Source organism: Argiope bruennichi, chromosome 6 (assembly GCF_947563725.1).
Source record: "Argiope bruennichi chromosome 6, qqArgBrue1.1, whole genome shotgun sequence".
NCBI lineage: Eukaryota > Metazoa > Arthropoda > Arachnida > Araneae > Araneidae > Argiope > Argiope bruennichi.
In genome coordinates, this window is record NC_079156.1 from 124,120,022 (window position 1) to 124,147,767 (window position 27,746).

Below are 27,746 nucleotides of genomic sequence, written 5' to 3' on the forward strand. Positions count from 1 at the left end.
TTTTACAGATTGCTTCAAACTATTTTCTATGTTTGTAAACACAGTACTGCAGTTTTATATCTTCATATCAATCTTTTAAACAAGAAATAAATGTAATAAAACGTTTTAATATTCTGTGTTTTCCGGATTAAATCAGATTATTCTAAAATATCAAGATAGCTCGATATATTACGGTTGAAATGAAGAGAATCTCACTTAGAAACGGACAAAATAACAGTTATTTGATTAAAAAGAAGCATAGTTACAGGATAAATATAATTTTTAATACCGCTTCAAAATTTAAAATCTGCAGGACAGTCAATTAAATATTCTAATTATAACATAATAAACAAAGAGTATTAATAAGAGTATTAAAAATATGAAGTCTTCAAAAAATTTTACTAAATTTTCAATAACAAAAATTACTGGAAATGTTTAAAAAATCTGCTTTTCTCCAAGATATTATGAATAGAATAGGTTCGCAGTAGCAGACGTGTCCTTGTGTTTACGATTTGGATTCAGTAGTAGGAAGCGGAGACCGCGCATGCGTGGTTTTCTTTTTCAGTAGTGATGTAGAAAATGGCGTCGACGAAGTCGCTGGAAGATATGCTGCTGTCTTCAGACATCGACGAGTCGGCGGTGAGTGCACTTGTCGGATCTCTGGAATCCCAGCTGTCATCATCAGATGCACACTACCCCCGAAATGAATTATCAGCAACATCTATGAACAATAATCATATACAAAATGCATCTGTGGCAGACTGCACGACGAGAATGCCTGATGCACAGAAACATGGTGCACTTTTAGGCAGTTTATTAGAGCAAGGTAGTCAAAACACGAACAAAACCTTAGTAAACTCTCAAATCATGGGTCTCAACTCTGTATCGTCCCAGAATTTATCTAATGCCGTTATAGTTTCTTTAGCTGGGGCCCTGCCTGCAAGTGGTTATTTAAATCAGGTTAGCTCAACGCAACAGGCCTTACTGAACTCTTCCGTAGTGAGCAGGCACGTAAGCAGTGCTGATATTAAGTTAGTTTATTCACCTCACTCCACAACATCAGCGTTTTCCCCGCAAGTTACTTCATCTATAGTGACTTCTGGTGTTATAACGAACAATATCAACCGCAATAACTACAAAGTCACCACTCTGCAGAACGGCAGTCCGAACTTCAGCGCGGGACAACAAATTGCCACCGCAACGTCGTCGGGTGGCCCAGTTTTATCGGGGCCGCAAGTGAGTGGTGCAACTATGAGTGCAATGCAAAATTTGGCGAATATAGCATCCCAACAACCTCGCATACAAGTTGCGAATCCTGGCGGACAGCACTTGGCCCAACAGCAATTGAATGCCTTAAACGCCAAGAACCCGCCTCCTCGTAACCCAGTGGACACAAAAGTGAAGCAAAATGTCATCAACAATCATGCTAATTCAGCAACTGACCATCAACATTCCCCGTCCCCTACAATGTCCAATCACTACCAAGTCCTAAGTGGTAGCCAGGCTGCATCTGTGATCACAACAAAAACAACTCAAGTGTCTCATATGTCAAGCCCATCTGTAAATGTTGTGACTCAAGTTGTGTCAAATCCAAGCATGTTAGCTCCCGGTGTACAAATTGTGAATGTAAATTCAACACGCTTTGGACAAAAAACCCTTGCACCAAGAGGGCTTTTAGTTGGAAACCAGGTTCGAATTGCTCCTCAGATGATTCGACAAGGTACACCTGTAGTTCCTGGACAAGTAAGTGAAATCTTGTATATAACAAAATATAAATGAGTTGTGAACCGAATCACTACACTCATGAAAAGTGATATATCCATAAAATTATTTATGGATGCCCTTTCACTTAAATGAAAGTAATGAAATGAACATACAATTATAATTCAAGTGTCCAGTATATTCGATGGTGATCTAATACATATTATGAAGTTAATTAAATGACTTTCACAATAACGTTACTCTTTATGCTTCATTCTAGAGTAATCATTTTATTGTCAATAAACAACATGTAGAATGAAAGTTGATGTAAATTATCATTTAATTATCATCATCATATCTTGGGAATCTCATTTTAGTGTCTACTGTAAATTGTAAAAAATGATATATGTTTTACTATCACATAAAATTCAAGTTATTAATCATATTTGAATCAACAAACCAGATCTGTTTGTTATATTTCATTTCAAATCCATGCAAACATGAAAAATTTCTATAAATTTGATCCTTGTTTCGATGAGAAGAATACTTGCGAATTATTGAACTTCTCTTCAAATTTTTGTATTGTATCAGTAAAAAGATGGAAGTGTTAAGATTGTTGATATTTTATAGGTTTTACTAGTATACAACCACTCTCTAACAATGCAATATATATCAATATTATTGTGATTATACATATAGAATGGCACATTGCCCATTAATTGCAACATGCAATGAGAAAATCATGAAAGATAATCTGATTTGAAATTATCAAATTTGGATGATCAGTATGTTGTTAAAAAAAAAAAAAAAGGTTTTTACATTTTTACAGATTTTTATTAAAAACCTATTGAAAATTTTAATGTTTTTCTTGATAATTTCATCACATATTATTGGGCAAAAATTATTTTTTATATCATTTTAAAATATACTTTTTAATGGTTGTCATATTTTTTAAAATTTTGTTTCAGTGAAAGTCTTTTCTTAAATTTTATAAATTCTTAAAAATATATCTAAAAATATTTTGCAGCAATTCTTCCTTTTGCTATTAGATTTATGCTCGCATGTATTACGACAATATTAAATGCAATATTTTTATATACATTATTGCTGCTATATGATTAAGTTTCTAAAATAAAAGTAGAGATGCATGGGCCAAGCTGCAGAAATTACTTTTTGAATGATAAAAATATAATAGTGGTATAAAATTTCTCTGCATTTTGGCAATTTTTTTTTAAAATTTTTTTACTCTTTTGAAATTTAAGTTGCTTCCATTGCTTCATCAAATATTTGATTTCTTCTATTGTTGAAAGCTAAGAAGAAAGGCTCTATTTAATATCTGTTTAGTTTACATGACGGATAACAAAATGAAATTCTGGTATATGAATTTTAGATAATGTATTAATTGAACATTGAAGTTTTGTAATAGTATTGTAATGCCATAGGATTTCATTTTGTTAGAATGTTTCATGTACACACTAAACTAAACTGGTATGAGGTCTAAGTTAATTTATGTATGGGACATCATTTAGGCTACCATTGATAGGTCTAATGAAATTCAAAGCTTCATAATAGTATTAATTTTAATTTGAAGATTGAAACATTTCAAGTAGCTGTAAAATTGATCAAAGTAGATTTATTAAGCCATTTCTGACATGTCATTTAAGCCGTGTTTTCTGTATTTAAAACTATGAAACACGATAAAACTGTTCTTAGTTTAAATTTATAAATATGATGGTACAATTCGGTTTAATGGCAACCAAAAAGCAAAAGAGAGAAAATTTTGCCGAATTATAAAATTATACTCAAGTGCATTATTACTTATTATGAAAAATTTTAAATGTGTGAATCACATGCTTGTCAATTAAAATCGCTAAATTAGCAACATTTTTTCTTGATGTTTTTTGGTTGCTGCTATAACCAACAAGTTCCAATATGATATGGTTAAGACACATGAATGTTCTTGAGCTTTGAAGGTAAGGTATTAAATATAACTATCATTAGTGCCTAGTTCTTTTGCTTGAAATCGTGACTTTCTTGACAATTTATAAGTATGGAATATTGTATAAAATTTTATCTTTATTGTTTGATAAGACTGAAAAATATAAAATAAGTGAAAAATTGATAATTTTTTTTCTTCAAAATTCTTTTGCAGAATAAAGTAGTTTAATATAATAAACTTCATTTAAAAAATAAAACTAGGAACATTTTTCTAATGAAAAAGTATATTAATACTTCTCATGATTCAAAAATTAGTTATTGGGCCTTGGTTTGAAGTGAAATCTTGTGTAGTCTTACTGTTGATTTTCTGTTGCATATATGAAACGAAGGCATGACAAAACATCATTATAAATTATCCTAATTTATATTCTTCCAAAGCTTCAGGAGTTGATTCTGAATCCATGCATGATATTTTAACAGCCAGAAATATTGGGCTATGAAAATATTCTCCCACAAAATTGTAATGAATTTTTAAAATTTGTTCTAAATTCTTCCATGAATCTAAGATATAATTTAGAAGTCTAAATGTTTTGCTTATATGCTTGTCAAAAAACTTTGACATAACTTTGCAGTTCACTACATTATTAGATGCCTTTTTTTAAGTGGTGATGGTGAAGATTAAACATTATTATCATTGGGGATTTTTAAGAATATTTTCGATCTTTTGACTTTTTTTCTGTTGCAAGCTTGAAATCAAAGAAATCTATGTTAGAAAACCGTAGGACTGTTTGAATTTTCTTAACTTAGCAATCTGTCAAAAAGCATTGACTTTTTTGACAATGATCTTGATCACAATTTTTTCCAAGGTTTGTTATACTTAGTTGTTCAATACCATCAAATTTTTATTCCTTCCCCTAGACCAAGAATGTCTTCTGTAAAATTTAAAGTTTTCTATGAATTTTATTGAAACATCAATGCTTTTTTGGAATGCTAATTATAATATCAATATCTTGCTAGAAATAAAGTCCCAATTTTATGTGATTCTTAGCTGATCTGATAGCAGTAAGAGTTAAAATTATTTTCAAGTTCTGTGTTTACATGAAAAGTGTGAAGCCTATTATTTTTGTTGCCATTTATTAACAAGACACACATTAAGTTGTCTTATTCTGTATTTGAGTTTTTTTTTTTTTTTTTTTTTTCAGTCTTTCTCTCTCTTTTAAAATAGACCATAATATCTTTTCAGCAATATGCAATTATTGCTGATGCCAATAGACGCTATTCTACAAACTCATTGAAGGTAAAATTTCAAAATTGGTATCTGACATGACACAGTAAATACAGTTGCAAAATGTTATCTACTTGCATATTTTCAATATTTTTATTTACAAGTTTTTGATGTTTAAAACCTGTTATGATCTTGATATGGATAAAATAAATTTCATGTTTTAAATGTTTTCCTTCCATTTCAAAATGACTTTTTTTTCCTCCCCATTTAATGATTTTTTTTTATTTGTGCTTCTATTGGCTTCACAAGAATTTAGCTTATCTGCTAACTCAATTCATCTAGCCCAATCATGCCAGCAATAATTTTTTTTATATTTGGAAGATGTTCTTTTCTTATTAAATCACACAACTGACCACAATTATTAAATCTGACAGCTGTTCAAAGCTTCTAATGATTATTTCCGACATTCAGTCTCCAAAGAAATTTTTTTCCATTTCAAAATAAAAACCATGCTTAGTACTGCCAACATTTTTTGTACACTGTAAAAGAAAAGTTTTTGAAATACTTCCATACTCAAATTGTTTCAAAAGGTAACATACTTATAAACATGAGCATCTTCATTTGGCTTGCTGGCAATTAATTTAACTGTATGACATGTAAGAAAACAACTCATCACATGCACAATCTACTTTGTTTTAAGTATTTCTAAGAAACATTTGCCTTTTAGATAGATTCAAATATAAATTAATATCCCTGTCTTTAAAATCAAAATCATGAAATTTCTTAAACTTAAGAAATTTCTTTCGACTTAAGAAAATCTGTTTTAAAATTCAATGAACTAGTTTTAATGACACTGTCAGTATTTTGAATTTGTAATTTAAGCTTTTCTAAAATAAACTTTCTTTTTTTCTCTCCCCCCTCATTAATTCTTTCTTCATGATCCGTAAATATAGTCATAATTCTTTGGTACACTTTTGTGTACCAAAGAATTGTGACCTACACTTTTTAGAATTGCTTTCTTTTAACTCTTTAATTTTGTAATTACTGCATATCCATATATATAGTTTAGCTAACTCTCATAGATTTTTTCCCTCTTCAGAAATAAATATCACTTTAAAATTAAATTCAAATTATGACTGTTATTATATTTATTTAAAAGACAAAAAATAATCATTTGAATTTTAATGCAAGGATTTGCCCTTTCAATTTGGAATCATATTCATCTATTTTTGTATTTAGCAAGGATTTGTAAATTGCTTATTCAAGCCAAGTGAGTTTATCATAATGATATGCAAAAGTTGTATTTACTTATATCTAAATTTTGATTAGCTTTTGATTTCATAGCAGATAAAGTTATTGAAATCCAAAGTTATTTCAAATTTGAGATTTGTTAAATCTAGCTTCCAAATATTCTTCTGTTGTTTTGGTGTCGAAGTTTAGAGTGTGAATGTCATCTTGGGTACCATCCTCGTCATCTGAACACAATTCAGAATTAAAATGTCTCCCTTAAATAGCATTAATATAAATAAATGGGTTTCGCTAAGTGAATATTAATATCACTAAACTAATTACAATCGTAAGTTTTGCGAGGGAAAAAAAATCAATTTATAGAATTAATTTCTATGATCAAGTAAAATATTAAAAAAAAAAAAGAGAGAGAGAGAGAGAAGGAAAATTATTTTAAATGGACTAATATGCTTTAAAAAGTCGATCAAACTTAATTTCTATGAAGCTTATATATGTTCAATTTGAGGAAAAGAAAAGGGAAAAAAAAATGAAAAAGAAAGCAAAGACACCAACATTATGTGAATGACTACTTGAGGGCAGATTTAATTTTGTCCCCCCCCTTTTTTTTTTCAATTTCATGTGCTAATTTGTACTGTAAGTGCACTTGTGGGGGGTGGGATTCCAACTAACAGCAAGCTTCTTTTTTTAGGCTTCTGAGTAACTATCTATTTTGATTTTGTAATTTTCAGGTTAAAATAATTAGCTTTTAAAGTAAATGAACTATTTTTTTTTATTTAATTATATACTTGAAATATTAACAATACTTTATCTGTGGATATTTGAAAAAATAATTATGTCTAATTTTATTTAACTTAATTTAAAATTAATTATATTTTAGTGTTGCTTCTCTGAGAGAAAAGTGTTTAGTTTGGTGTGGGAGAAAATTGCACACATTATGAATAATTTGTGCTTTTTAACTAAAATTATCAAGATTTCATGCTCTTACATTTACTAAAAAAAAATCTGAGGTACAAACATACCCCTCTCCTCTACCCTTCTGCTGTATAAATACATAGATTGGTTCCGTGCACTTAACTTCAGCAGTTTTTCTGTTCCTATTATCTCCCACTACACCTCTTTCTTGTACAATTCTTTCAAGAGTTATGGGAAGAATAACTGGAAAAGCTTAGCATTTTTTAAAAATTTCTAATAAAATTGAAGTTTATTTACCTTTTTACTTTGAAAATTTGATGGTATATATATATATTTTTTCTTGTTTTAAAAAGCATATGCTAAATTTTATCAACAAATTGTAGATTGATATTAGGAATACACAAGCACTCTGCTTTGTATGTATAGTGAAAGGATTGTAAAGATTTAAATACCCAAAACATAACCTTTACTGAATGAGTACTCAAAGTGAGGAAGTATAAAAATTAAGCAGTGGTGCATTAAAAGTTGTTTGCATTATAATTTATAAAATGTTTTTTTATAATCTTAATTTATAGATTCAGATACTTTTTAATTCTTTTAAAACTAATTTTTTGGGTATATTTAATTGGTGTACAAAACACTTCTGTGATTTTTTGCTTTTAAATTTTGTATGAAAAAGAATGAACTTGTATGTGAAGTAGTCGTGGGCTTCTCTGTAATATCTTTTCACATATTTAATAACCCATTATCTCTATACTGAATTGCTAAGCGGTCGACATACATCTTTCTTCATTATTTCTGATAATATTCCTTCTTAAAAAAATAACTGAAATTTTCATTATTTGTTAATACAGTACACTGTTAATTGTACTGTATTAACAAAAATAATGTAATTATATAAAAAAAATAATGTATTTAATTTTCAGGGTGCTATAGCTTTACCACCAGGTATGCGATCAGCTATTGTGGTTCGAGCTGATGGTAGTCAATATCATCTTTTCAATGTGTCACCTCCTGGTGGAATACAGGCAAGCAATGCTAATTCCCCAAATACAACATATAGGCTACAATCATTATCGGTGAGTGTATTTTTGTTCTGATTCTTTAATTTTTTTTGTATTGTAAGATTAAATGATTTTCTTTAAAGTACTTTCTAGTTGGGAAAAAAGTTTAAATCTATTTCTGAAAATTAATGATTATATTTTTTTAAAGCTTGAATATTCTTCAGAAATATAATTCAGCTTGTCAAATATGTTCAATGTAAATGCAAAATTTGTAAGTGTATAAACTACACCATTTGATTGGTGTAGTTTATCATGGAAATTTTACTGTGCTGTAAAATATAAAAATCTTCCTGAATGTATTTGTCTTTCAGCATTATCTCATTTTAATGCACTATAATTTGTTGTCAAAGCAGTTTTGAAGTTATTGAAAATGTATTATCTACTGAAATAAATATTTTTCTGGTTGTATTAATTTTAATTAGAAAAATATTTCATTGATTATTAGGTTTAATTTTATGAGCTGACTATTTTTGAATAGATTAATTGTATCAGAATTGTAAAACCTTCCTCTTTAAAAAGTATTTTAAGCTTTCTAGTTAAGACAAGATTCTGTTTTAGAAAAAAAAAATATTTGAAGTTAAATATTCTTTATTATATCTGTACTAATGTGTCATTAATTTTAAAAAAAATTATAAAGGGGACAGCAGTGCCTGGTATTATTAGGACACTATCACATCAGCAAGTTGTCACAGTTCCAGTTTCATCTGCTGCTGTTAAAACACTTCAGGTTTGTAATACATTTGTCTTTAAATGCTGTTTACTTTTTTAAAATTTATCTGTGTGAGGTAATATGTTCTCACTCTTTTTATTGTTTGGTAGTTTAGATTTTCTGATGATGATTACCTTTAATTTCTTATAATTTTTTTGTTCTGAAGTTTTATTATTAAATAGTTTTCTTGAATTTAAAGGTTCAAATAAAAACATATATATATATATATATATAGTCAGTTGAATTTGTGTGTTGAATGAAACTTCTTTAAATTATCATATGAAACAGGATTTTTGGTTAAAGCGCGTTCAAACCAAATTTTTAAAAAAATTAACGATTTAGTGGTGGAGGATGTTAATTGCCTGATCTTAATTTGATTGTTTTGTATGAATTAATTTTGCATTAATCTAAAAAATCACTTTTGTTACAGCTTGATTCCATTTCTGTTTTATTAAGATCTGTTTTATTATTCTTTTTTAAGCCAAATGATTTCAGTTTCAGAGTGAAAAGTATTAGGTTAGTTTTTGAATGAAAAACAGAAAGTTAAACTTGGATTGACTTTTTTTTTTTTTTTTTTTTTTGCATTTCTTTACTCTTTTAATAAAATAAAAAAAATAAAAGTTTTGACTTCATAAATAAATATTTGCTTGTTAATAATGAGGAACTTGAGTTATAAGTCAAAATGTTACATCATACCTTTTTAACTTCTGTTTTATTTTAACTTTAATTTTGTTTCTGCAAATCATTTCTTTTTCTTATTCTATAATTTCAGAAAATGGATTAAAAACCATTTTGTTGTGTACATTGTTTGTGCATAAACATTGAATTTTGCTGAATTTTCCTTTCTTTCAGACTGGCCCTGGAAGTATTGTTAGAACTATCTCACCACAGCAGATGTCTTCATCATCACAAGTTAAAAGTCAGCCTGTAAGTATATGTTCTATTTACCAAATATTCATGTTTTATGAATTGTTTGCCTCAGTATTTTATTTGGATTAAAGATGGTTCTCAATTTTTAAGAATAGCATTTAAAATAATTTGAACTGACTTCTTATAAAATTCTGATTTAAATATTTATTCCTCTCACAATGTACTCTATCAGTATCTGTGTGAATAAAACATCTTTATCTCCTCAATTGCTTGATAGTTTATAATTGTTAACTCTCATTCAAATTGCAGAATTTTCTAGGTGTTTTTGCAGTTTTATCGACACAGTATTCTAAGTTTAAAAGGATTAATCTTTTTTAGCACTCTACATATAAAGCTAATCCTCTATAAATGTATCTTATTTTGTTTTTTATTTGTATAAATCCTACTAATTGAAAATATTTGGTTACATTATCTTATTATTATTTTTTTTGTTGTTGTTCTTAATGTAAATTAATATCAACATTTCAGTCAAAAAGGTGTTATAAACTTTTTAGCCTCATTTAAAAAAGATTAAAACTTTAATTTTTTTCCTCCGGCTATTTCTTTAAAATGAATTTCTGATTTTCTTTGTTATATTAAATGAAGTTCATGACCATGTTATTATTTGGGAGTGTTTGCAATCACATTTATTATGTAAATAATTTTTAATTGTGCATATTATATTATTAATATCCATTTTATTATTATTGTTTTAGTGATTAAAAATTGATTGTTGTACTGTTTTGTGCATCTCTGATTATTATTATTATAGTCTACAGTAGTGAGCACCGTTTTACAACAGACAACTACCAGTATTACTAGAAGCACTTCATCTGCTGCAACATCTTCTGGCCAAGTGAGTACATATTTGATTATAAATAGAAAATTAAATTTTTATACAATATTTTCACGTTGTGACATGTTGTTAATGTTTGAAAATGCCAGGTCTATTATTATAATTAATTAATTATTGCTTTTCCTTTTTATTTTTTATCTTCTGAAATACAGTTCATTTTAATTACAGTCCAAAGATTCATTTCGCTCAAAACTAATTCAAACAATATTGAAAGGGAATCTGATGTAAAATATATATTTATAACAGCTCATTAGAAAAATGTTAATGTATTTTTTAAAATAGTTTAAATTATATTTCTCTATTGCAGATATTTCTCTTTTTCTGCAGATAAATATTTCAATTAGTTAATGCAGATAATTACTTGGTTATATAATATCATAACTTTTGAAACTACAGAATTCATCTAATTTGATTGACTCCGTCAAAGCAAATTTAAAGTAATTCTCCGTCTTTGATTAAAATCATTTCTTGCAAAAATATTTTTTAAGTTATCTTGCCCTTTTTTTTTTTTTTTCCCCTTTTCCCCTCCTGTAGGCCCTCTAAAAGGAAAGAAAATTTCTTTTAGAAATTTGGAATTTTTAAAAATTATTCAAGCACCAGGAAAAAATAATAGTTCTGTGATAATTAATTTTTACATTCTATATAATACACAAATGTTTTTACATTCAAATGGTAAAGGTAAAATCTTTTTGTTAGTCGTTCTTCGTACCAATCAAATATTTATTGAAATCTGTAAATTTAATGTCAGCAACTTGAGATTTGAGTCCATTATTTTTCATATTATAAATTTTTGTCTTTGAAAGGACTACAATTATTCTGGATACAATCATGACTACTACTATGATTATTTGGTAAGTCTTAACATTATAAACCATTTGCACCAGTACCTCTCCCTCGTTTGTGTGTTCATCACTTGAATGCTTTTTAGTGGATTTGGCAGTTCCACTTCTTTCCTGCCACTTTTAGCTTAATTTTTATTTAGGGTGGTCTCGCCTTTCTCTCATTGCTTTTGCTTCTCACCATTTGTGTGCCATGTGAAGTCTGGAATGTTAAATAGCATTTTTCATTTCATTCAAATTTTTTTAATCTGGCCAATTTTTAATAAATACTGATTGTCTCAAAAGGTTGTTCACAATTTTTGCGTTTGGCTCATTAAATCATAATGAATAATTTTTCAATAGAGAGTGTGCTCTGAAAATCAGCTTCCAACTACTAGAAGGCATTGTTATCAGGCTTTTGTTGAACATGAAATAGCATAATTTCAAACAAAGACAATGAAGGAGGCAGCATTGATAAAATAACATGAAATTGGTAGATATAGATTGATTGGATTAGCTGTGTGCAAATATATTGAGAGCATTTTCCATAGCAATAATTTCCATGCCTCAGTCTCACTTGATTTCTTCTTGTAATATCCCAAAAATTTCAAATGTACGAAATGAGTTTGTCAGCCTTCAGACCAAGATGTTTGAAGTTTTGGCTAGTTTTTGAGATTTAAATAGGTCTAAGAGCCATGTTTTGAATCTTGCACTGTAGTCAATAGAAAAATTATTACTGCTTCTTTAATGTAATCATTTCTTCATAATCAACATTTCTAGATTAATTAAACATGTTTAACATTATTATCCTTCTTTTCCTGGAATGTTGCAAACATTGTATTGACGTCTAGTATAAAAATGTTTTGTCAGTCTAAAAGAGAACCAACTTGGAAAGATTCTGCACAATCTTTTGAGACATCATGTTGACTATTTTTAAAAAAGAGGAAGGGGAATGGTAATTCACTTGTATAGTGGTTAAGTTTATGTAATTATTCAAAAATTTTACAATAAATGTATATTTTTTAATATTGCAAATGTATATTTTGCAATGTAAGTATAAGCAGAACAGAAATTTTCATCAATGCTTTCAAAAAGGAGCATTGTGTAACTGAAAATAAATGTACTATTTAAAATTAAAGGTCTGAACATCCAAAAATAATATTCTAGTCCTTTGCTTTTTTTTTTTTTTTTTTACAATTTATTAATTTATGGGGATTTATCTTTTTACAATTTACCAATTTATGGGGATTTATCTTTTTACAATTTATTAATTTATGAGGATTTATCTTTTTACAATTTACCAATTTATGGGGATTTATCTTTTTACAATTTACCAATTTATGGGGATTTATCTTTTTACAATTTACCAATTTATGGGGATTTATCTTTTTACAATTTACCAATTTATGGGGATTCATCTTTTTACTATTTACCAATACATGGGAATTTTCTTTTTGTACAGCTCTTTATACGATTCAGTATATTTAATATGCTGGAAGTTAAATGTTTGTTTACAGTCTCTTATCAACTAAATATTTATGAAAAATGTTTTTTCAGTGGACCAAACTGATTTGTTTTATGTATATTTATTTGACTGGCAGTGTGGAATTTCATTTTTTTTTTTTTTACATGCTAAATTTAGCTTGTGAATTCTTTTAAATATTTAGGAAAAGTTTTAAATCCTTTGATTAGCTTGAATTAAGCTTATCTCAATATATTTTGTGAAGTAAAAAGGTCTAAATTTCTGATTGATACTTTTCCTATATAAACATACATCTTTTAAAATCTGAATTGAAGTTCTCCTGTTGTTGTAAGAATTGGAATTTTTGTAGGAAATCAAGATGGTGGCATGTAAAATTATTCTTAGTTATTTCATGAGACAGCTAAAAATGATGTTCTTGATTTTGCTTTGTGTTGTCATTCTGTCAAAAAACTAAAATTTTTATTATAGCAGCATTGTATGTCATTCCATTTGAAGATTTTTCTGAATTCTGTTCAGTTACATTTTTATAAGTTTTTTTTTTTTTTTGGATGCAGTTATCAATTTTTATAAGCAGAAAAGTAAGAAAAATAAGATTTCTTCATTTAAGGTCTTTTACATGCATTTTGCTTACAATATTTTTGTATCATAGCACATTTTGCTTCATTTATTTTTATGCAAATATGTTTTTACAAATGTGCAATGTTTCTGTTAAAGTATCTATAATAATAATGCTGGTATGTTCATAATTCATTGCCTGTGTAGGTTTTAGAATGTGGATAACTGATATTTTATTAAAAGTTCATTCTTTATATAGGAATTCAAACTTTTTTATTTATAATGCCAGTGTTTAGGAATTTTAATAAAGAGAGGGAAAAGCTTATGTAGTGTAATTATTAATGATGCATGAATTGAACATACAAATATGCGAGCTGAAACAAATTGTGCAATGTTAAATTCATTTGAAATATCTGTAAAATACACTTACATTTTAGTAGCATTTTGAGATTCTGTATATAATAATAATTAGTGAATGATAATTGGTATGAAAATCTATGGTATTTTTCTAAATGATTGATGTAAAAAAAGAGAGAAAAACTGTAATACAAATGAAGATTAGCTTATGTAAAAAATTGAGTCATTGAAAATACATAATAAAAATGCCTTTATATTTTTTCACTTAATTTGAATCTTGATATAAAAAATTATTTAGATAACTATTTTTCTGCTTCTATTTTAGAGGCTTCATAGTGAGTAAAGCATTCCTCATCTATTTTTTTTTTCATATATTGTAAATTTTTTTTTATCATTTGTATGAATACATACTGAGCAGTTGGAACATTTCAAATTGCAGTCATTCCTTTTCTTATCTTATTAATTTTGTTTATGAAAATTAGTTGTGGAGCTAAAAATTCGTTTCTAATTCTTCAAAATTTAAATTCATTTTCTAGTGCAAGAAATATAGAAGTCTTGAGAAAAGAATAACAATAAAAAAAAGTTTGAATAGTCTTGAATTTTTATTAGATGAGAAATTTAAATCTTATTCTTTTGATTTTTAGATGTCCCCTGATACAATTAAGACAAAATGCCAGAATTTTCTCAGTACATTGATCAGATTAGCTGGTGATGAAACTACTAAAACTGCATCTAATGTCAAAAAGCTTATACAGAACCTCATTGTAAGTATTGCATAGCTTTGTTAAATGATTTTTGTTTGTTTTATTTTTTAGTCTAGCATTTTCTAATTATATTTAATATTTGTAGGATGGGGTTATAGAACCGGAGGAATTTTCAACGCAACTGCAAAAAGAATTGCAGTCCAACCACCAGCCATATCTTATTCATTTTTTAAAAGTGAGTAACTCTTGTGTTCCTGTTAAGAGTATTGTGAATGGATAATTATCGGTTTGTAAAGAAATAGAGAACTTGCAAATTTCCTTTTGAAATATGAAATTTATATCCTTATACTATCCACAGAAAAGCTTGCCACATGTTCGACAAGCTTTAATTAGTGGGGAGATGACGATAGAAGGGATCCGTCCTCCACCTGTGCCTGCCTCTATGCAGAGTCTTGTTCCAACCACTCAAGTAAGTTGATATTTCATTACTTAAGCATACAAGATACATCGAAGAATGTGAACAGATTTTGAAAAATTATTATACCGACAATTGAAATTGATTTTCATAATGCAAATTTGTTAATGCAGAATTATCTTACTTGTATGTTCTTGTCTTTAAGAATCTTTTATTGTTTACAACATTTTTTTTGGTTGTCTTTGAGTTTCTATGTTTACAATGCATTAAAATCATGTTTACAATGATGAAATTTTATTCTTTTTGTGATTTACATCATGGTAAGCATTTCAAGTGAAGGGGAAAAGAAGAAGAAAAATAAATAAATGAATAAAATAAAATAATAATTGTAGTAAAATGGTATCATTATTAATCAGTATTCCTATAATAGGAAGATATAATTTTAGTATATTTTTTTATGAACGTGGTTGTTGAATTAGAAATGAAAACAGCAATTTGTTGCTTATATCAGTAAGAAGCTGGAAATTCATTTATACTGTATTTAAATGTTAGTTAATGTTGTGAAGATAGCTAGAGATACCTACATTCAACAAATTTAGAGTAGACACTGAAAAAGAATTCACGCTAAATACTAATAAATATGTTCAGTGACCTTTCATTGTTTCATGCTTTCAACAGTGTTTGGATTGCAGTGTCCTACAATTTGAATTTTGTGGTAATGGGGTTAAGTTCTATATTTGTGTTAATAAATTTTTTGTTATTAAAGTGTATGGACATTTTTGGATCACTTATATAATGTGTTAGTAAGTGTATTTGTTACTCATTTGATTAAAGGTTTGGCTTTTCTCTCCTCAGATTGGAACTCTCAGGCCTATTCTTGCTCCTACAACTCGTGGAATCGTAAGCAGTACTGGAGGAAATAGTGCCTTAGCAGCTCAACTCTCTCAGCCTTTGAGTGGCAATACTATTTTAACTCAAAGGCTTATTTCTGTGAGTTTGTTTCTTGAACAGTTTTGATACATGGGAAACATAGTTTTCTGAAAAATTACTTTATTATTTTTCTTCATTATTTTATTAATTTTGATTTACTAGCAAAATTATTCAAACTTAATGATTTAATGTCATTTGTATTATTTCAAATAAATAAAGTGAAATTGTAGATTTTTTTTTTTTTTTAATATAACTTCTATTGCTTAACCTTTTTGTGTTTGCTCATTTGTTTAAAACTCCTTTTCAAAATATCAATTGAATTGCTAAGTTCAAGAGGAACAATTCATACTTGAGAGTTTATTTATGTCAATATTTTGAAGATGGGGATTTTGACATACAAGTTTATCTACAAGTTATCTGATGAATTTGTAATGAAACACAATATCCCTTTAGACATTACTTCTTCTAGATCTATATCAAATGTTATGATAAGATCTTCAATCATTGCATCATTTTTAGATTTTTCCGTTGATTTATCTGAAATTATTACACCATTTAAAAGAAATAGTGTAATGTAATATTTCCAAGAGTGGTATTTTTAATTCAGTTTTCTTCAATAATGATCACATACTAATACTCTCTAATTTAGTTCTCGGCATAAAATTGTGTAAAAATTGTCTCAGACCCAAACTTCTGAAATATAGAATGAATAAAAGGAACATGTCATTTTGGTAGGTTAAGGCTACTAATTATACTCCGGAGAGTCTCCTATTTTCCATGCCAGGAATTTAACTCTAGTCATCTAAATGAAAGCCAAGAATCTTTACCATATACAAGAGCTTCCATGAAATTTTCGGACTGCATTCACTAAATGAGTAATCTTTCACTTGATAGTCTGTATTTTCTGATCTGCATCTGATATTTTCAGTCTCTGGATCTTTTCTTGAAAAAAAAAAAAAAATTCTCCCACTCTGCAATTCCTCTCCCTTCCCCTCTCTCTCTCTGTGTGTGTGTGGGGGGGGGTCTGTCTCTTCATATGCAATAGGCTTTCTTCTGCCACACTGTTCTCACTCCTGGTTCTGGAAGGGTGTCAGTAGAAAGGACACCTATCTTTTCAAATCTGATTCAATAGTTTTTTATTTCATGTATACTTCTAAAAAGATGTATACCTTCAAAAAAAAAAAAAAAACCCATCCAAATTTAAAGTTGAATCAAATTTGAGCATTTTCCTTAGTTAAATAGTTTATAGCAGTAGTTAAATAGTTTCCACATAGCATATTTTATACAAATCTATGCCTTTTAAGAATTTCAAAATATTTTCTATCTAAGCCATAAAAATCTAGAGTAAATACAATAAAATTTTGTTTCAGAATTCCTGTGTTAAAAAAATTCATCAGTAATGAGCTCCTAATAGCTATTAACAATTAAAAATTACTAGATGTTCTATGAAAATAAATTTAAGTCAAAATTTCTGAAATAATAAATATTTATAAATTTAGAGTAGATCTAAATTAGTAGTATCTTATAATTATCTAGTACAATTTATTCACCTTTAATCTTCTCATAGGAGGTTTTTTAATATAAATTAATAGTATATATTTCAAATTCTGGTATATTGTATTGATTTTTAATCATCAAGAGGCTGCATAGCTTAATTTTTTATAAGAAAACAATACCTTATTGTATAGTTTTCTTTTGTAGATTTTGGTTCATTTTATAATTTTTCCCTTTATAACACTATAATAATTTAATCCTAATAAACCATCATTAAATGTTTGTTTGTATACTCATTTATACATATATTAAGCTGATAAATTCATGCTTTAAATAGAAATAAAATTCACTCTTTGATAGGCATTAAACATTCACTCTTGAGTTTTGCTTCTTGAACTTGAGCTCAGTCTTTGCCTTTTGCAGATACTAGTTGATCTGTTTTGTCAATTTGTTTTCACTGTTCTTCAGAGTTAACTGGGCAGATGCATATAGACTGGTACTTCATAAAAGATATGACCATTGTCATTGTGAATGAATCTTATTTTAAAAATTTATTTAAAAGTTGACTTGCAATTAAATTTTATTGCTTTCAGCTTAAAAAAAATTAGTTTGCTAACTGTGAAATTTCATATATATTTCTTGTAATCTAAATTATTGGTAAAATTTGTCATATTCTTGATACTTATTGTAAACGCATTTTCACTGTCTCATTGTATGTATGCAGTTTTTAATTTGATATTTATGTTGGAAATTTTTATTTTCTTAAAAAAATTTCTTATGGTAATATTTTTGTCATATAGAAATAATGTAAACAATGGGGATTTTTATTTTAGCCTCATGTTCCTCAAAGTATAGCCAGACCTGTACGACCCATTACCATTGTTTCCACCACCGGCTCATCTACATCATATAGTGGCTTAGTTCAGAGTTCTCCTGCTACTGTTGGAGCTCTGCAATCAAAAATTGTTTTGCCTAAACAAGTTTCTATCATTAAGTCTACCTCAACACCTAAAGAAAAGAAATCATTTGTTTCAGTTAGGTATGAAATATTTCTTTGTTTCGTAAAAATTGTTACTGTTTTTTATATTTTTTTGAGACCATTGATCTTGCATATGTTAAATTGGACTTCATAGGTCAAATGTATGGTGTGGAAGTTCTAGTTCATCCTAGTCATCATACTAGAAGTCTGGTCCAAAATAACCTTCATGTTGTTTCAAATTGAGAGCTTAATATTCCAAAAATGATTAAAAATCCATTTCCTTTTAGTTGTAAAAGAAAGTTTGACTACTTTGTATCTACTCATTGTCAAATTTTGTTAAAATATATTTATTATTTTTTTTTCTTTCTTTTTGCATAGGGATGAAGATGACATCAATGACGTTGCTGCAATGGGTGGTGTTAATTTGGTTGAGGAAAGCCAAAGAATTCTAGCTACCAATTCAGAACTCATTGGAAGTCAAATTCGTTCGTGCAAAGATGATAATCATTTTCTGTCTAGTTCATTGCATCGGAAAGTGTTACAAATTGGTATGATACTTTCTATTTTCAACATTTTAATGATAAGTTAGTTTATCTGTAATATATAAATTGTGTGCATGTGTATGTATGTGTGTGTGTGAGAGAGAGATGATGTTACTCAGCCCTCTTACCTCATTATGTTTAAAGAATATGCTTGAAATTTTTCGTTGGGAGGAGGAGAATAGCTCTCAAACAGAAGTTTAGATATTCCAGATGTATTTGCTAGCATTTCAGTCATTAAAAACCTTGAAATAAAACAATTGAAAATAATTTTTGAGTTATTGTTTCTTTGTCTTTTGTTGAAATATCTTTACTATTCTTTTGTTGGAAGATGTGTTAATCTTCTCTTTAGAGTTATGTTAAACATACTAATGTTTGCACCCAATTTTCATTAAAATTGATTTAAATAAAAGTTTTCATTGTTTTTAAACTTTTTTAATGGACTTCTTATCAAGATTCTATATTTAATTTATTTTTATAATAAGCCATTTAACTTTCTTTAGTTTGTTGGCTCTGTTGTTTTGAAGTAACAGATAAAGAAATTTGAAATTTTTAGATTTGGTTATTAGCTCTTTTTTCCTACCAGGATATAGGCATGGTGGTGATAGAAATTTGTCTAGTATATTGCTTTATTTTTTATGCCCTTGATATTTAGTTAAAATTTGTTTTTACTTATGAATTTGTAGCTAAAAAGCATGGTCTGGAAGAAGTGCGAAGTGAAGTAGTAGATCTCATTTCTCATGCCGCTGAAAAAAGATTGAAAACAATCATAGAAAAATTGAGTATATTAGCTGAACATAGATGCGAGAATCCTAAGGTAAATATCTCTCTGTTTTGCATATTTTTAATTTTAAATCTTTTTTCAGGTTTGTTTTGTATATTTCCATTTTATTGACTATTATATTATTAAAATATTAAAAAGATTTTTTCAAATTTTTTTATTTAAAACTGAAAAAAAACCATTACTTTCTTTTCTTTCTTATTTGATGTTCAAACTTACCAAGAAATTGTTTACTTCTCATAGTGGTAATGTGTAATTTTTATTTATTTCACAGTTATTTAACCTCCTTTAACCTCCCTTCCTCCCTAATCTTGAAAAGGTATTATAAAATATTAGCCTTGTTTGATGTTAAAGTTGAAAGGTTTTATTTTCTTTTAAAAATTAATGTTTTTTGGATATATCTAATTAAATGCATAGCATTTTTCTGAAGTAATATTGTACTGAATGATTTTTTTTCAATTAGTTGTGCGTAGTTTTGATTTCCTTTAGTAATTGAGTTGAAATTTTATATTTATATTTATCTCCTTAATAATAATGCATTTTTTCTTTCTTTTTCTAATTAGAATGATCCACGTTATGAAGTAACTAATGATGTTAAAGCTCAAATAAAGTTCCTAGAAGAATTGGACAAATTGGAAAAGAAGCGTCATGATGATCAAGAAAAGGAAATTTTACTTAAAGCTGCAAAGGTAAATAAAGATTTTTTGAAGGGAAAAATTTACTTTTTGGTTTGTTTGGATCCATTTATATTATCTCGTCATTAATGTAATGGAAAATTTTAAGTAATTTTTCATCAACTTGAGATGAACTGAAATATTGTCAGCCGCCATTTCATGCTTCAAAATTTGTAATTTTCCACCAACTTTAAGTGTAAAATTTCCATACTTGCCATAGTTGTGAACATTTTGCAATTGTCATACTTAACATTTTGTGCCAAAATTTATGCTTTGCTATAAGTACTGTTCACATTTATTGAAAAAAATTATAAAATTTGTTACTTTCATGTCTTTTTTTAAATGACTTTTTGATTAGAGAATATAAAGTTATTTCATAAATTCCTCTAATTTTTGACACTTTTATATTGATACTACTTTTCCATCTGTAAGTTTTATATCTTTTTTTGTTCTTTCAATCAATGTTTTTTATTAATATGTTCTATTCTTTTTTTTTATTTTTTTTTTAATTTTTACTAATTAGATTAATTATGAAATATACTTGTAAAAAAATTGAATATTTCCCGGCCAATTTTTTTTAATTGTAATCTAGTGTTTTGCCAATTTCAAAATTTTTATGAATAAATTTACTGAAATTTTATTTATTCTTATGAGTTAAAATTTGGAATTTTTCTTAATGAATATAAATTTCTGGAAAAGGAATTTGTTAGGTAAAAATGAATTCTGTATTGTCTTTGCTTGGATTGTAAAATCAACTCTATAGACTTTACTTTCAGAATTTACTGACTTTATAGAATTTGATAATGAAATGTGCATTATTTTATTACATTTAGGATTTTAAAATACTGTTTACTTTTTTCCTTTTCCTTTAGAGTCGTTCTAAATTAGAAGACCCAGAGCTTTTGAAGTTAAAGCAGAAAGCTAAAGAAGTATGTTATAATTTTAGCTTATAAATATTTTAGATTGTTTTAAGTATTTAAAGATTTTTAATGTGACAGTGATTTAAATATTAAAATGCAATTCTTTCAATAGATGCAACGAGCTGAAATTGAAGAACTGAGGCAACGTGAAGCAAACATGACAGCTTTGCTTGCAATTGGACCTCGAAAGAAGTTTAAGCCTGATCCTGGGTCAATGTCTGGTGATCAAGTAATTAAAATTCACTAATTTATTTAAAAATTTAAACTGAATTGAAAATGATTTCTGATGAATAGAATACTATTTTATGTAAAATTTATTTATTTAAATTTGGTATGTTTGATTTATTTAATCCAAACAATTTAATATCACTCAGGCAGGAAATGGTGAATCTTCTGGCTCAAATAATTCTGGTCCAAAACCTCCGGTAAGTAATTTTCTTAATAAATAAATTTGAAAGTTAGAATCACAATGTAGATTATTAAGCAAAATAAAAGTATTTAAATTTTGTTATGTGAGCCTTAAATGTATGTCAGTATTTCCAGATTGGATCCATAAAATTGTTCTAAAAGATTTTTCTTTTTTTGATGGGTTCTTATCATGCTAAAAATATCTCGGATATGATTGTCAAAAATTAATTAGCAAAAGTTGTAGGAAATCTCATGCATATTGGTAGAGTGCTTATGAAATAAAGTTTATTATTTTTAGTACATTTTAGATGTAAATATAAAAAAATATTAAAAGCTTTGTTTTTGTAGTGATATTCACAAACACTCAAATCAAAACCAAACACTAAAAACAGTTTGAAATAAATGGTGATCCATTAACCAGGAAGGGGGATCATTTACATTACTCAATAGTAAAAATAATGTTGAAGGAAAATATTGAAATATTATGAGCCTGCTGACCTCACCTTATTAACCTTTGCCACAAATAATAAAAATAACTTCCACCTGTCCGGTAAAGTAAGAATATAGTGAATTTTAGAATGAAAAATTATTAATTCTCAGGCCTTAAAAATAAATAAATAGACCCATCTCAGTCAGTCACTAGGTAGTTGTCAAAACAAAAGTTGATTAGATGGCAAAAGAGCATTTCAGGAATCTCTATGGAATACATACATATTGATGTTTACTTAGAAAAATCGATATTTTTAAGAAAATATTTGCTTTGATGCTACTGAATTTCAGTTTTAATGTTTATTCAAAATGTTTTTGGCACATTAAACTTTTTTTCTTCATGTAATTTTCATAAAAATTTTATAACATATCAAGGTGGTCTACTGATCGGGAAGCAGAAAAAGAGGGTTGTTAGGAAATTCTGAGAAGTCAGGAAAAATCAGAAAAATATATTCTAAAACTGAATTTTTATTTAATATTTTGATAACTATTATAGTAGTTAACAGTTTGTTAGTCATTTTTTATAAGTAAAATGGAACATCATTGGTAATCAGTGAAAATTGGTTATAGAGGCTATTCATATTTCTGTTGCATATGCTAGTTGGCTAGATATTTACATTTAAATTTACAATAAGCCGAGATTTTGACTGTGTAGGATTACCAATATCATAACAGTTTTCAAGCCTGAAGGGCATGCCTCTAGTTTATATTGGATTCTATTTTTGCTGACTGTTTTTATATAACTAACAAATTTATTATTTGTCTTATTATATTCTATATTATATATATTTACTTTGTTTTACAATTTTACTCTTTCACCATAATTTATGATAATCCAATGGTATTAAATTTGTTAATTCATCATTTTTAGTTCAACTCACAGTTGCCTGCATTAGAATTCATATTCTCAATGAAAATAATTTGCAAAAAGAACAATCACTGTAATTAGTTTATTACTTAGTAATAATTTCCCCAAAGAATGTCAAATTGTAAAATGTTTTATAATAAATGCTTAATCGGGGAAAATAGCTTTGGTTTTTGCAATCGATGGAAAATGCAAAGAAGCTAAGGTTGAACTCTCAACTTTAATTGATCTCTTATTTTAAAAAAGAAAAACATAACTATTTTATTTTTTACTGTCTTCGATTGTGAAGTATACAAGGGAAAAGTATTGTAATCAAAAGTGAAAAAATATTATCAAAAAAGTTGAATTTGAGAATCTGAGGAAACTTCCATGTTTTAGACTATACTGAGTCCAAAAAATACATTTTTAGAATTATGTCTGTCTATCTGCGAACATGATAGTTCAGACACTTTAAGCTTGGTGGTAGCAATCTTTACCCCAAATTCGTAGATTTCTATCAAATTTTGAACAAAACCTATTCTCAGGAAGTTTGTCTACGAACAGGTGACTACTTTAACTATAAGATGTAAGGAGTTAGATGAATAAAATTTGACTTGTTGATTTAGCATCTAAATGGTAGGTGTATTGAATTTTGTACCAAATTCATCAAGTGGTTGATCATCAGTCTACTTGTATATTCTCATGCACACTATGATTATGACACAAAAACGCTATGGCATAAATAAATGAAATTTGGAGTATGATCTTGGTACTGAAATTATAATTCTTTGTAAAGTTTTGATTTCTTTCAATGAAAAAAGAGCATCCAAAATGTATGTACATGATTTCTTTATTATATTTTATAGTATGGAATGCTTGTAAAGAATTCTGAAATTAAAAATCCGAATGCTCATTGTGTTCATGCATAGGAGGCTGCAATTTTCTTTTTATGAGAAAGTTTGTGTATTAATATCCAAAATTATTTTAAACTAGATGTAAAAGTTTTGATAATCTATGACTAATTTTATTGTAAATAAATTTTGATTGAGAAATTGATTTATTTTTCTCCTTTTCAGAAATCTTTTTGTTGAATTAGTAAATATCAATACGATTGCTTATATTTTCTTTTAGCGGCTTTTATTTGTGTATATTTTTTTTTTATCTCCTAAGTATTGAGGAACAATATGGCTCTTTTTTAATTTGCGGGATGTTCAGAGCATCATATAAATTTATTCCCAATATTCTCTTCTATTTTTAAAAAAATCTTATTCTGCTTATCTTTTGAAATTCTACCTACATTAAGCAAAATGCTTTTGAAATTAAAATATTATTAAAACAATAAATTAGTTTAAATTTGTTATTTAGGATATTATACAAATAAATATTCTTCATGTATTTCTTATTTTCTCAGAAAAAAAAAGTGAAAAAAAGATGTACTAATTGTTTCAGAAACCTAAAACTATCACTTTTTGATGACTTTACCTTGCAGAGAATAATAGAAGTGCATTTCCAAAGTTCTTTTTTAGACCTTGTCCTTTATTCTACCAGATGCATTTTCTGCATTTCTTTTTTATGTCTTTTATATTTTTATTATTTTAATCTTTACTTTTTAAATTCAGATCTTGTTAATTGTTTGTTTTTCTAGTTCAGTTTTGTGGTTTATCTGCATTTGCAATGCTTTCTATTCATTTGATAATTAGAATTTACTGTATTATTAAATGAGATGTAAATATCTTCTCTTCCGTCTTTCATTAGTCCATATTTTGGTAAAAATCAATGCCACTTGGCACCGAGGATTTCTGTATGCGAGACTATTAGAAATTGTATGAAACTGATGAATGTAAATAAAAATGTGCGAGATTCTTTCATTCTATCTTTTGAAAAATGTTTAATTCAAGTAACTATTTACTTTCTTGTATACATAGTATTGAGAAAGTATAGTAATTGTCAAATAATTTGAACTTGAAATTTTGACGCATCTCCTTGTTTTAGACCTTCCTGAGTTAAAAAAAAAAAAAAAAAAAAAAAAAACTTTTTTTGGAAATGTTTGTCCATCTGTCTATGACAAAAATAACTCAAAAATACTTTGAACTAATAGGTTAAAATTTGGCATACGGACATTACACAAAATTTTCAGATTTTTATCAAATTGTGAGTAAAATCTGTTCAGAGGAAGTACATTTGCCTGGCTGTTTGAATATAAGTTCATGATAATTACAAAAATGAATAGAGCTAAATAGATAGAATTTGGCACTCAAATTTAATATCTATGGCGGAGATCATTTCCAAATTTTTAGCCAGATTTAGCTAGTGGTTGTCGGTTGGCATTTTCAGAAACAAGTAAATTCGATAATTCAAAAATGTAGAGACTTAGATATATCAAGGTTGGTGTGGGATTTTGTGACTACAAGTACAGTTTTGTATCAAATATTTGTTTTGATTGGTTGGAAAAAACATGCCCAAAACACAATTCGATTTTCAGATACTATTTATGCATGCTATGGATAGATCACCAAATAATCATTAAAGTTGACACTATAAATTCAGTAAAGCTGCTTCATTCTAAAAATTAATATTTTGTAACTATTATATGCCAATGCCATGTAAGACATTTTCTGGCCAAACAAGTTTATTAGCGAGTATGTGAGAAAGTTTTGAGGAGACAACTCTTGCTGGTTTTATTCAGTAAAGAAAAATTCTATGATAAGAATCAAATTTCCACTTTTCTTTTGATGACACTAATAGTTTAAACATTTTACTTATGTTTAGTTGGGTTTTTTTACTGTGATTAATTTGCTAAAAATTAATGTTTTTTTTTTTTTTTTTTTTTTTTTTTTGTCATTGAATAATTTCTATACAATACCATTTTCTCTTTGTTTAAAAGTCTGTACAGATATTGCTAGTATTTTCTTTCAGGTGTTTTATTAATAAAATTGTTTATCTTGATTTGAAAGTTGGTAAATAGCGTAGTTCTCATAACAGTATAATTCAAAGAAAGATCCCACTTGGAAGAAATAAATTATCTCGAGTACTCTGCCTATATGCATATGATTTTATATTACATCTTTCATGAGGAAATATGGGATAATCTATTCTGAGAAAAGCTTATCTAGACAAGCATACACCTTCTAGTATATTGTAGAGGTTGATTAGAATGCTTTTAAAAATTAGGGAAATGTGTACAAAAATGCTTATCTGATACCTAACAATTGAAAAAAGCTTTTTCTGGGCATTAAATTTGTATTCTATAATGATTTTAGTTAGAAAAAAAAAAAAAACTTGTTTACTTTTAACCACTTGCGGTGAAAAGACATGCCACACACATTGAGATGTTTTTTCTCATAGAATCATCAATGATATGACACATACTTTAGCAGGCAATCATCACAGTAATAAAAATAATGTTCACAACCCATTGACTGGGATTTTTTGCCAAAACACAATTTACAAGAACACAGTCTTAGATTAAAAAAAGAATTGATTCAGTTAAAAGATATAAATCTTTGTTTGGTTTTTATAAGGTATTGAATACTTGTTTGACCTCACTATGAATTAAAGTGAACTGTTTTGGCATGCACACATGTGAATTTCTTGCCACCGCAATGATTAAGAATGTACTATGCAATACTTAAGAAAATCAAAATGAAGCAAAATCATTCTGAAGATTTTAAATATTTCCAAAAAAAGTGAAGGAAGTTTTTTATAAATCCTTTAAATGAATAGGAAAGTTCAGGGGAAATCTAACAGTAGAAATGCTAAACAACCTACATGCTTATTAACTTAATTTTGTTTGCTTTTTAGGTCCGACCACGTGTCAAGAGAGTTATCCTCAGAGACTTATTATTTGCTATGGAAAATGACTCTAAAACGATCAGACGACCACTTTTATACAAGTATTATGCTAGATAGTATTTCAAGGAGCTCTTTAAATGTTCTGGAATCAAATATAACTATGCACAAATATTAAGTGTCTATCGGAGAAAAATGGATGGGGAAGTGTTTGTTAACACATGACTTTACTAAGTATAATTGCCCATCCACTCCCCAAAAAGTAGTGAGAAAAATATAATTCTTTCTGTCAAGGAAAGGCAAAAACATTTCTTCATTGTGAATATTTTTTTATTGCAAAGATTGTGGTACATATATTCTCTATAGGTGGTCCTCACTCAATTCCTCTGTACTTATAGAGTTTAGCATTTGTGTTTTTACTATTTTTTTTCTTTTGAAAATACGATTTTAATGTGTATGTTAATTATTATATAAGTCTTATAATGTGAAGCAAAACATAAATGCAGTGGCACGACTTGTCAATTTTATTTGTTGATTGAAATGTTATTTTATTATGCAGAGAATAGATAGTTTTTTCAGTGATAAAATGTTTAAATCGTGATAAAATATTGTTGAGCTACTGTCATATATGCAACTAAGTTGCAGAAACAAAATGAAATGACTTGGCTTTTTAGCATATAAAGAAACTTTTTAAAAGATTTTTTACATCTTTTTATACAATTATATCAAGGGTTTTACAGACTATTAAATTTACAGTTGGCAATTTGATACATGTAAAAAAATTGCACTTTTCTTGTATTTATCTTCAAGATTGCTTTAATAACCTAAATTTTCAAAAGAAACATTTCTTTTAAAAAAGGTTTTGATAAACTTTTTTCCTTCCTGTTTTGCATTTATTCACTACTATAATAAATTTGTTAAAGTAGAAAAAATTAATAAAGTAAATTTGTATGACAAATATATAATTCTATAGAATAATTTATAATTGTAAATATGTACAAAAGAGTGTTGTTGTTAAACTTAGAA

The 27,746-nt window shown here is 27.5% G+C and overlaps 1 protein-coding gene across 1 annotated transcript; it reads left to right on the top strand.

The window, feature by feature from the left end:
- Window positions 1-375: 375 nt before the first annotated feature.
- LOC129972959 (transcription initiation factor TFIID subunit 4-like) lies at window positions 376-27,539 on the top strand. Its single transcript, XM_056087286.1, has 17 exons — window positions 376-1,722; window positions 7,930-8,082; window positions 8,705-8,794; window positions 9,629-9,703; window positions 10,458-10,541; window positions 14,399-14,518; window positions 14,604-14,693; window positions 14,817-14,927; window positions 15,729-15,863; window positions 18,131-18,336; window positions 18,655-18,824; window positions 19,502-19,632; window positions 20,160-20,285; window positions 21,143-21,199; window positions 21,303-21,419; window positions 21,565-21,615; window positions 26,733-27,539. The coding sequence occupies exons 1-17, from the start codon at window positions 559-561 to the stop codon at window positions 26,838-26,840; spliced, it is 2,988 nt and encodes a 995-aa protein (XP_055943261.1). The 5' UTR covers window positions 376-558; the 3' UTR covers window positions 26,841-27,539.
- The last annotated feature ends 207 nt before the right edge of the window (window positions 27,540-27,746 follow it).

Coding starts and splice junctions, on each gene's coding strand:
- LOC129972959 (XM_056087286.1), top strand. CDS start 559: ATGGCGTCGACGAAGTCGCTGGAAGATATGCTGCTGTCTTCAGACATC. Junction 9,704..10,457: donor CACAAGTTAAAAGTCAGCCT/GTAAGTATATGT, acceptor TTATTATTATAG/TCTACAGTAGTGAGCACCGT. Junction 18,337..18,654: donor AAATCATTTGTTTCAGTTAG/GTATGAAATATT, acceptor CTTTTTGCATAG/GGATGAAGATGACATCAATG.